We start from the raw sequence: 12,214 nt of genomic DNA on the forward strand, positions 1-12,214 counted from the left end.
TCCACACTGCTTTAAATGTGTCCCAGAGATTCTGGTATGTTGTGTCTTCGTTCTCATTGGTTTCAAAGAACATTTTTATTTCTGCCTTAATTTTGTTATTTACCCAGTAGTCATTCAGGAGCAGAAGGTTGTTCAGTTTCCATGTAGTTGTGTGGTTTTGAGTGAGTTTCTTAATCCTGAGCTCTAATTTGATTGCACTGTCTGAGAGACTGTTATGATTTCCATTCTTTTGCATTTGCTGAGGAGTGTTTTACTTCCAATCATGTGATCCATTTTAGAATAAGTGCGACATGGTGCTGAGAAGAATGTATATTCTGTTGAAATGGAGTGGAGAGTTTTGTAGATGTCTATTTAGGTCCGCTTGGTCCAGAGCTGAGTTGAAGTCCTGGATATCCTTGTTTATTTTCTGTCTCATCAATCTGTCTACTATTCACAGGGGGGTGTTAAAGTGTCCCACTATCATTGTGTGGGAATCTAAGTCTCTTTATAGGTCCCTAGGAACTTGCTTTATGAATCTGGATGCTCCTGTATTGGGTACATATATATTTAGGATAGTTGGCTCTTCTTGTTACATTGATCCCTTTACCATTATGTGATGCCCTTGTCACTTTTGATCTCTGTTGGTTTAAAGTCCGATTTTTTCAGAGACTAGGATTGCAACCTCTGCCTTTTTTTTTTTTTTTTTTCCTTTCCATTTGCTTGGTAAATATTCCTCCATCCCTTTATTTTGAGCCTATTTGTGTCTATGCACATGAGATGGGTCTCCTGAATACAACAGACCAATGGGTCTTGACTCTTTATCCAACTTGCCAGTCTGTATCTTTTAATTGGGGCATTGGCCTGTTTCTGTGTGAATTTGATCCTGTCATTATGATGCTAGCTGGTTATTTTGCCTCTTAGTTGATGTAGTTTCTTCATATGGTCTTTACAATTTGGTATGTTTTTGCAGTGGCTGGTACTGATTGTTCCTTTCCATGTGTAGTGCTTCCTTCAGGAGCTCTTATAAGGCAGGCCTGGTGGTGACAAAATCTCTCAGTATTTGCTTGTCTGTAAAGGATTTTATTTCTCCTTCGCTTATGAAGCTTAGTTTGGCTGGATATGAAATTCTGGGTTGAAGATTCTTTTATTTACAATTGTTGAATATTGGACCCCACTCTCTTCTGGTTTCTGCTGAGAGATCCGCTGTTAGTCTGATGGGCTTTCCTTTGTGGGTAACCCGACTTTTCTCTCTGGCTGCCCTTAACATTTTTTCCTTCATTTCAACCTTGGTGAATCTGACAATTATGTGTCTTGGGGTTGCTCTTCTCGAGTAGTATCTTTGTGGTGGTCTCTGTATTTCCTGAATTTGAATGTTGGCCTGCTTTGCGAGGTTGGAGAAATTCTCCTGGATAATATCCTGAAGAGTGTTTTCCAGCTTGGTTCCATTCTCCCCATCACTTTCAGGTACACCAGTCAAACGTAGATTTGGTCTTTTCACATAGTGCCATATTTCTTGGAGGCTTTGTTCGTTTCTTTTCACTCTTTTTTCTCTAATCTTATCTTCTTGCTTTATTTCATTGAGTTGATCTTCAATCTCTGATATCCTTTCTTCTGCTTGATCGATTCGGCTATTGATACTTGTGTATGCTTCACGAAGTTCTCATGCTGTGTTTTTCAGCTCCATCAGGTCATTTATGTTCTTCTCTAAACTGGTCATTCTAGTTAGCAGTTTGTCTAACCTTTTTTCAAGGTTCTTAACTTCCTTGCATTGGGTTAGAACATGCTCCTTTACTTTAGCTCAGAGCAGTTTGTTATTACTCACCTTCTGAAGCCTACATCTGTCAATTCGTCAAACTCATTCTCCATCCAGTTTTGTTCCCTTGCTGGCAAGGAGTTGTGATCCTTTGGAGGAGAGGAGGCATTCTGGTTTTTTGAATATTCAGCCTTTCTGTGCTGGTTTCTCCCCATCTTTGTGGATTTATCTACCTTTAATCTTTGATGTTGGTGACCTTCGGATGGGGTCTCTGAGTGGACGTCCTTTTTGTTGATGTTAATGCTATTCCTTTCTGTTTGTTAGTTTTCCTACTAACAGTCAGGCCCCTCTGCTGCAGGTCTGATGGATTTTGCTGGAGGTCCACTCTAGACCCTGTTTGCCTGGGAATCACCAGCAGAGGTTGCAGAACAGCAAAGATTGCTGCCTGTTCCTTCCTCTGGAAGCTTAGTCCCAGAGGGGCACGCACCTGATGCCAGCCAGAGCTCTCCTGTATGAGGTGTCTGTCGGTCCCTACTGGGAGTTGTCTCCCAGTCAGGATAGAGGAGGCAGTCTGTCCCTTATCAGAGCTCAAACGCTGTGCTGGGAGATCTGCTGCTCTCCTCAGAGCTGTCAGGCAGGGACGTTTAAGTCTGCTGAAGCTGTGCCCATAGCCGCCCCTTCCCCTGGGTGTTCTGTCCCAGGGAGATGGTGGTTTTATCTGTAAGTCCCTGACTGGGGCTGCTGCCTTTTATTTTTTTTCCAGAGATGCACTGCCAAGAGAGGAGGAATCTTGTACTTGGTTTTTTGGCGTGGTGTTGCACGCCTGTAATACTGGCTACCTGGGAGGCTGAGGTGGGAGGATGACCTGAGCTGGGGAGGACTAGGTTGCATTGAGCTGTGATTGTACCACTGCATTCCAGCCTGGGCTACAGAGCAAAACCCCATCTCTTAAACAAATAAGAGGCTTGGCATCCTTGGAACTAGTTATAACAGAATTGACTACTGCTTGTCCTCTTTTATGCAGTTGCAGGTCACTGGGCCAGAGGTATCTGTTTATTGGCTTTCTCTTTCTCCTCTACACTTGCCTGAACTTCCTGAATATAAATGCTTGACAGTCTACTAAAATGCCAAGTGGTCCTGCTAACTCTCACTCTTCACATTAGCATACTTACCTGAACTGCAAACAGGATAAATTTGGAGTATGATCTTCAGGGTTGTGATTAGACTTTTCATGCTTCATCTGGTTGTCTTGATACCTGCTAGACTTGTTTAGGTTAAGGCTGAAAAATGGGCAGCAAGAAACACATACTAGGGTCCAGCTGCCCTTCTTTCAGTGCTGATGGGGAGCCACACAAACAGAGCTGATGGATCTGATTGCTCAAATATGGAGGGCGAGACTGAGATTTTTTCTATTGAAATGTTAAAAGTTAGACAAAACATATTACAACAGTTAAATTTTACAGTCCTAAATTTATAGAAATGTACTGCCATCTACTGCATATAAAAAATCATTGCAGGATATGTTCCTTCTACTGGAATTATTTATAATCAAGCAGTCACACACATTGAAATGTACATGAATTTATAAGATATGGCAACTGCCACAAAGAACTCATTTAGATTTTTATAACCTTTAATTTTCTTATCTGAAATGTTCTCAATTTTCCATTTTGTGTCTTTAAATTCTATTTTCATTAATTTTTGCAATTACATTTTAAATCTCATAATGTTCTCATTCTTTGAATTCCTTCCTTTTAGTAGCATCCTCTTGTTTCATGTGTATGGTATTTTCTTATCTGGGGATATGAATTGCATTTTGTTTTTCTACTTCCTGCACGAGTTCTGTTCCCTTTGCGTTCCTTCCTCCCCTCCCATTGCTTATATGGATCTCTCCCACTCCTGAAGCGTTTCTCTGTAGTCTGATGATGGTGAGCTGTCCACCAATGCTGCTAGCAAGGTGCCAGCAAGCTGACAGCAGTGGGAGGGGTTTGTTCACAGGTAGGCTTCTCTGGCCAGGATGGGCCATTTCATTGAGAACATTCAAACTGCCAGTATATATAAGCTTTTTTTTCTTGGACAGGATTTTTCAGAAAGGAACCCTTTAACTTCCTGTTCAGAGGATGTTAAATAGATGCCGGTTTTCTAAGAGCTAAGGAGAAAGCAGCTGGAATCTTGCTGCTCCGTGTGTAGACTTCCACTTAATCCTCTGCTTTCAGTATAACACTCTGGCCTTCATCTCTGCCTGGTATTTCCGAATCCAGGGGTCCTGATTCAACAACTCCAGAAAATAGACCACCAGTGTTCCATGAGGGAGTGGGACAGAGTTTCCTTAGGTGAAAAGGGTAACTAGAGGGTCTCACTGCGGCTTAACAGACTTTCCACTGCTCCCATTTTTGACCACACTTCACCTGCATTTGGAGGCACCTAGTGGACGAGCTTTAAGGTCTTGAATCAGCTTGCTTCTGCCCCTCTCCCTACCACCTCCTGTGGGCATTTAGCTTTCATTTTTCTGTAATTTATTTAGTTACCAATTGCCCATTTGCTTCCTAGTTTCTAAAAATTATTTTGTCATCTCCCTGTCATCTCTTACTCTTTTTGGCCTGGAGTTTATACTGTCTTTTTTGTTTGCTATGTTTTGCTGGTTTTTGGATTTGGGAGGTAAAAGTAACTGTGTTACTTTTGAGATGGAACAGGGACCCCTCTTAGGGGCCTGCAGCCTGTCCCTGCACCAAACAAAATTTTCTTAAAATATGAAATTCCTTCAAAAAAATTCCAGATACCTAACTAGCCCTAAAAAAATAACGTAACAAAAAGATAGTAACTTAAAACAATAGCCAAAAAAATTAGTCACTGGATGGTTTGGGTCTCTATAAAAACTAAAAAGAGGCCGGGCACGGTGGCTCAAGCCTGTAATCCCAGCACTTTGGGAGGCCGAGACGGGCGGATCACGAGGTCAGGAGATCGAGACCATCCTGGCTAACACGGTGAAACCCTGTTTCTACTAAAAAATACAAAAAACTAGCCGGGCAAGGTGGCAGGCGCCTGTAGTCCCAGCTACACGGGAGGCTGAGGCTAAACCCGGGAGGCGGAGCTTGCAGTGAGCTGAGATCCGGCCACTGCACACTCCAGCCCGGGCGACAGAGCGAGACTCCGTCTCAAAAAAAAAAAAAAAAAAAAAAACTAAAAAGAGTATCTTATATGTCCCTGAGTTGTTTTTCAAAAAACCAGACCTGCCACCAAGTGAATCCCCTGACACATGAACCTCTAATAAGGGAGAACTGAAGATTAAATGCTGCCATTCCTTGATCTGAATTTCTTCCTGAAGGGCCTAAAAGAAGTCATGCCCATGAGCCAGGGATAACATTCTTTTCTGATGACCCCCAAATTTTTTTTTTTTGATGTCTTTTTTTTTTTTTTTTTTAATTATACTTTAAGTTCTAGGGTACATGTGCATAACGTGCAGGTTTGTTACATATGTATACTTGTGCCATGTTGGTGTGCTGCACCCATCAACTCGTCAGCACCCATCAATTCATCATTTATATCATGTATAACTCCCCAATGCAATCCCTCCCCCCTCCCCCCTCCCCATGATAGGCCCCGGTGTGTGATGTTCCCCTTCCCAAGTTCCCACCTATGAGTGAGAACATGCAGTGTTTGGTTTTCTCTTCTTGTGATATTTTGCTAAGAATGATGGATTCCAGCTGCATCCATGTCCCTACAAAGGACGCAAACTCATCCTTTTTTATGGCTGCATAGTATTCCATGGTGTATATGTGCCACATTTTCTTAATCCAGTCTGTCACAGACCCCAAAATTTTAAATAAAGCTTCTCTTCCTTAACCAATTACAAATCAAAAAAATCTTTAAATCTGTTACCTATAAGCCCCCATTTCAAGATATCCTACCCTTTGAGGCCAAACCAATGTATTATAGAACTTCCATGTATTAATTTACAATTTTGCCTCTAACTCTTGCTTTCTTAAAATGTACCCTGGCCTTTAAAAACCCTTATGAGCCACTGGAGAGGTCAGGTCCTAAGCATAAACTGCCCAATTCTCCTTGCCTCAAGGCGCCTACAAATAAATGCCCTCTTTTCTCCTGCTGAAAAGCTTGACATAGATGTTTGGCCTTACTATGCCGGGCAAGCAGACCCCAGTTCAATTTAATAACACTGTTGAGATTTTTCATTAATTAATTAGTATTGGCATTTATTATAACTCTAGTTTCCCTCCATGCAAATTTGACCACTCCTTATATATTCACCTAAGTTGTTAATGTTAATGAACACGGCAGCATGTCATTTGCAGTTTGTCTCCAGTCTACATCCGTCTGTCAACATGCATTCGTTGAGTTCGGTCATTCTACCAGCTGAAGAACCAGCCACACTCCCATTCAATCCACAAGCATATCATAGCAGTCTTCCTCACAGACTCTGCTGAAACCCAGATACATAAAAAGTAAGGTAGTCCTCAGAACCACCAGTCTAGTACCAAGCAAAAAGTATATTTCCTAAAAGATTGAAGTGGAAGTTATTATAGAATCAAGGATATCTTATACAATGAATCCAAGGGTGAGAAGGCAGCTGGCCTTTTTGCTTGGAAGAAAGAGAGTAAGTATCCTAAGGAACATCTCCTAAGAGCACACAGATGGCTGGAATCATGCCAGGACTAACATGCCCAAGTGGTTTCCAGAATCCACCTTTTGCCGACTTAAAAAATTCAGTTCATTTGATCATTTTCTTCTGAGAATGCCTCAAAATTATAATTTGCAGTTTCATAGCATAGCCATTAGTATAGGGACTATAGACCTGGAGATATAGTTCATTTCTAGCCCCCCTTAACCATATCCTCACCCACTATCTTGGCCATTAACTCCTTTCCTACCCTGTTCAGTGTTATGTTGGAGTATACGTTCTTTCAGTATTAACTATAGTATTATAATACTATTAGCGTTACACCACCACAGCAGGAACACTCCTCCTGTTCTTGCTCTGAACGATTTTGAAAAGCCTGTTTATTGTGGATTAGACTTTGTGACTCTACTTATAATTCAGCAACAAATTTTATATTCATTTGTTTGCTTTATACTCTTTCTTCCTATGAAAATAGCTAGAAAGCAGTAATGCTAAATTAAAAGATAGATAGGTGGTAGATCAGTTCACATTTTTTTGTGTGTGCATTTAACAGAAGAACCCAAGCTGGTGTAAATATTAAAGTGGAAACTATAACAGAATCAAGGCTATCGCCTAGAACGAATCCAAGGGTAAGAAGGCAGCTGGCCTTAGGATAGAATTGAAAACTGGAAATCTCTGAGACTTCAGAGAACTCTCTCCTTCGCTCATCTTTACTTCTCTTAATGCATACATCTCACTTTTTTTTTTCTCCAACAGAACGGGTTAACTGCTAGTTGGCCTAATTGTTCTGAAGTTCTGGCCCCACATGAAGGTTCTATTTCAAGTCTGAAATTCCCAGGGAAGGAGGGAGGAAACTCCTAATTGGCCCAGATTGATTCAGGAGCAGACTCCCCTCCTCGATCAACTGTGACCACACAGGAGCATCAGAATCTCAGTGCGTAAAACAGATACCAGGACCCCACTGCTAAGGTGAGGATGGTAGGTAAGAGAATGAATATGAGCTTTTAAAATGATACCCCAAAAGATGTTTTATACAGGGGTTTTGATGGGCTGAAGGCCTGGAAGACAGAAACATTGCCAGTGTGTTTTTTCTTTCTAAAATAAGCTTATACTTGGCTGGAAGCAGTGGCTCACGACCTGTAATCCCAGCACTTTGGGAGGCTGAGGCAGGGGAATCACGAGGTCAAGAGATCGAGACCATCCTGGCCAACATGGTGAAACCCCTGTCTCTACTAAAAATACAAAAGTTAGCTAGGCACAGTGGCGAGCGCCTGTAGTCCCAGCTACTTGGGAGGCTGAGGCAGGAGAATTGCTTGAACCCAGGAGGTGGAGCTTGCAGTGAGCTGAGATCATGCCACTGGACTCCAGCCTGGAGACAGAGCCAGATTCTGTCTCAAAGAAAAAAAAAACTTAATGTTTGTTGTTACTCTGAACTGCAGCAACTATGCTCTTCTGAAGGAAAATCTGAGCAAGGAGCAGGTTGCTAGTGATCTTGGAACATGCTATTTAATCTCTAGATATAAGGTGGTGATGACAATATCAAAGTAACACCTACCTTGCAGTTCCCTGAGAGAAACAGAGATAACATATCCAAAGTGTTTAGCACAGTACTTAGCATATAGTAGCAGAGTAAAAACTCAGCAAATGGTAGCTATGATTTTAAAAGCTAAACAAACCTACGCAATATCAGCTTTTTTTTTTTTATTTTTCCTTAGGGAGACTTATTATTTCCTCTAAGGCTATTTAGTAGACACTGGAGCTACATACAGTCCAGTGAGCTAATTTAAGAGAGAAACTCAGAGCACAGAATGCTCAGTTCCACAGAATTCCAACACACTAGTCTAACTTATTACTAGTAGTATCTGTTACCTCTACCATTACCTGTAAATGGCATGAAGTAAAAAAAAGCATGTGAAACAACCTTCATTATAAAAATAAAATGTATTTAAATTATACACAGAGTGCACAATATATTTACTTATTACATACAAATTCTGCACTAGAAAGTTTTGTGTACAGTAGAAACAGTGGTAAGAATTCCTAATAAGTCCCTATTTTATTTATTTGATCCTAAGCCTCTACTTGTTTCCTTGCCACAATTGGGCTGGCTGTTACTAACCCATATGCACACTAATTACAGCTTTTATTTTTCCCTAAAAAGTTGTTATTGGCCGGGTACCGTGGCTCAAGCCTGTAATCCCAGCACTTTGGGAGGCTGAGACGGGCGGATCACGAAGTCAGGAGATCGAGACCATCCTGGCTAACACGGTGAAACCCCGTCTCTACTAAAAATACAAAAAACTAGCCGGGCGAGGTGGCGGGCACCTGTAGTCCCAGCTACTCAGGAGGCTGAGGCAGGAGAATGGCGTAAACCCGGGAGGCAGAGCTTGCAATGAGCTGAGATCCGGCCACTGCACTCCAGCCTGGGCGACAGAGCAAGACTCTGTCTCAAGAAAAAAAAAAAAAAAAAATTGTTATTAAGCTAACAGTATATCTAAAAAGTATTGTTAACTTAAATTCAAAAACATATAATAGTGGAGATGAGTAAAAGGCTTTTATGTCGTGTTTTTACTTTATCAATCAGGAGTATGTCCTTTATTCCATATGTACTACTTGTCCAGTCTTATATTCTTTGTGATCTTGAAATGGAAACCATGTCCTGTTATTGAACAAGCTCTTCTCTATTTTTTCATCATCAACCACAAATATAGATGAAGCATTTTTTTAATTTGCCTTGGAGCAATATGTTTTGAATTAAGTCCAGCCCCCCATGTTTCAGTTGAGGGAGCTAAGATACATGCAGGTGAAAATTATTTGTCTTCTACCTACGACATAACTATTTTAAATAATTTTCTTAGGTGCTTAGTTATCATGGTCATGACATCATCAAGAGTCCCACTTCTTTGTCTTCCCCTTAATAATAATCTCTGTTTATACGTATTTGAAAAACTGCCTCATGTGATACTGACAGAGCTATAGTATTAAATACAAAGCTAAAGTGAGTTAAAAATAGTGTATTCAACTCCAAGCTAGCTCAAAGGCTTATATGTCCATTTCAGCATTGGGAACAATTTCACTATAGAATGCGAAAGGAAAAAATGACAGAATATACAAATTTTTGTAGGAATAAGTTTGCCTATATACCACAAGATAATTATTACATATTAAAAATAAATACAGTGTTAGGTAATTCTGAAATTGTCATTTCTATTTTGGAGTTACGAATAATAAGCCCTGAGACAGAAGATACTGGTCCTCACACAGCAGCTGCCGTTGTTCCATTCTCAGTTGCGGTGCTTTATATAGAACAATAGGTATACAGAAGCCTTTGAGCCATTCCGGTATTCCCACTGCTCTGATAAATGAGAGACAAGTTGTAGGCAATATCTCTTCGTAAGTCTAACTGGTCAACTTCTATACCCTAGGGAGAAAAAGATACCCTTATGTTTAATATTTCCAGCTGTCAACCAGGACAATTTTACAGCAAATTAATAGTTATAAGTTTTCAAACACTATTAAAGCTCATATACTAAAAAAAGTATAAAACTATGCATGTACCTTGGATCAATGCTGATTCAGTTAACAGTTATTATCAAATGTTTTAACTGTCTAGCCAGTAATTTAAAGTCTCACTCACAAACTACAGCAGAATAAACGCCAGATGAATTTTGGATTTAAGAGTTTAAAAAAAAAAAAAGAATCCATAAAAGAAAAAATACAATGGGATAACATAATCTTGAGTAGGAAAGGTCCTTTTTATGATAGCAAAAGTAGCAACTATAAAGGGAAAGATATGTATGACTTCATAAAAAATTTCTCTGTGTAAAAATAACATAATATTAAATGAACACCAATGACCAGATCGGAAAAAATTCCTATGCTATTACGGAAAGGCATATAAAGTGTAGGTTTAGGGAGGGATACAACAAATTGACTATAATATTACCTCAGGGGTATTATAGTTTTTCCCACATATATAACAAAGCAGTGAATTCAATGGAATAGATTAGACCTATGTTTCTAATCTTCCCCAATACAAAAACTTTGGGTCAACTAAAAAAAAAAAAATCTGCAACAATTAAAAATGATACCTATAAAGCTCAAGTAACAAGATTTAACAATATTTATGAAATAACACTGTATAAAACAACCTTTAATAAACAACCTCTTAGGTGTATTTGAAAAACTGCCTCGAGTAATATTGACAGGGCTAGAGTATTAAATGCAAAGATGAATAAATGGTGTGAGTAAACAATAGTGTTTTTATACATATAAAAAAAGTATATATGAATATGCATATGCACCTATTTATACATATACATATATAAATATAAAATATGTATGACATATATAAATATGTACACAATACATAAATAGTATATAAAAACAGCATCACTATAAAAATACATATTCATTTGTTTAAACTGAACAGTAATAGAAAACAATTGTGAGGGAATACAGGGATTAAGAGTTTTTAAAGTTTTTTCTAATACAGTGCTATGTGAAAATACATTTAAAAATTAACAAAATATATTTAAAAATTAACCTATTTTAGGATTTAAAATAAAAATCAGACTTTAAACATAGATCATCATAGTACTGGCAACACTTTACCCTATCTTAAAAATAAACTACATTAATACTGGTCTTTCATCTTTATAAAGAAACATGTGAGTTACACTTGGAAACAGTCACAATATTCTTCAATATTCAGACGTTATGTCTACCAGTTCCTGTCTGTAAAGCATAGGAACTACCTTGGGGACTAAAATGCTCACAGCCACAAGCTGTATATGTTCACATGGTTGCTGGTCAAGTCTTGAGGCTCAGATGTCAAAGATCTAACTGTTGCTGAACGTAATTATGTAAATGTACTGAATAAGAAAAAATACATTTTAATACAGAAGCTATTATTTACTGTCTGGAATTAGCTAACTGCACTTATCTACAGACAGATGAAGTATCTCAGTTTTAAAAATGTACAATACCTCTACCACAAGTGGAGGGAGCTCCAGGGCCTTCTGATAATAGTGGATTGCAAGATGAATCAGCCCCAACTGATGAAGGCCACGGCCCAAATTGTAGAATGATTCCTGGCAGGGCCCACGTAAACTGAGGTATCGATTAAGAAAGGAAAAGCCCTAACCAAAAAGAGAAAGATAATTCAATATTTCACTGATTTGACAACGACGTACTAGACCACTGCATTACCAGGTGCTAAAAATACAAATTTTTTTTAAAACATATCTGCTTAGTGTCCTATTACTGTGCAGTATTACGGTGTAGTTAGGTGTCAACATTATAGCTCTTTTGAAGATGTAAGAATTTTTTTTAGCCAGGGATAAATATTCACAGAAAACAAAGCCAAACGTTACAACTAGCTACCAGAGATTCATAATCTACAAGTACACAAAACTTTTAAAAAATAATTTCAAGTTGGCTTGTGCCGTTATAGGCCAATAAACTTTTTGATGGGAGATTGATGCCTAAAAGCTTGAGCAAGATATAAAATAATGATAATGTACAAAGGTTTCCTCTCAGGAGCAAATTCACTTGAGTATACTTAACATTTTAGGGTAAATTTTACCTTTTATAAGTTACTTCTCAGGACCTTAATAACCTCTTAACCTAAAAAACTGGACTTTTTTCTCCTGAAAGCTTCTGAGTAAAAGATTTATGGAGAAACTATTTCAGAGCACAGCTACAATGACGCTGACTCCCTGTGGGTCACACAGTCCAAAAAACAACTTGTTTCTTTACCTCTTCCCATATTCACTTTCCCTTTTAATACAGCTTCCGCTTTTATCATCCACTGAAATTACAAATTGCGAAGGTCCAAGAGTCCT

The 12,214-nt window shown here is 39.0% G+C and overlaps 1 protein-coding gene across 1 annotated transcript in view; it reads right to left on the reverse strand.

The window, feature by feature from the left end:
* Positions 1-9,077: 9,077 nt before the first annotated feature.
* The window catches only part of GTF3C3 (general transcription factor IIIC subunit 3), a 34,616-nt gene continuing 31,479 nt past the window's right edge, over positions 9,078-12,214 (reverse strand). The window contains exons 17-18 of the mRNA XM_023217978.1: positions 11,357-11,509; positions 9,078-9,789 (exon numbers count right to left, since the gene is read on the reverse strand). Of these exons, the coding sequence (XP_023073746.1) occupies positions 9,667-9,789; positions 11,357-11,509 (276 nt within the window). The 3' untranslated portion in view covers positions 9,078-9,666. The remainder of the gene's footprint in view (positions 9,790-11,356; positions 11,510-12,214) is intronic.

Source organism: Piliocolobus tephrosceles, chromosome 11 (assembly GCF_002776525.5).
Source record: "Piliocolobus tephrosceles isolate RC106 chromosome 11, ASM277652v3, whole genome shotgun sequence".
Lineage (NCBI taxonomy): Eukaryota > Metazoa > Chordata > Mammalia > Primates > Cercopithecidae > Piliocolobus > Piliocolobus tephrosceles.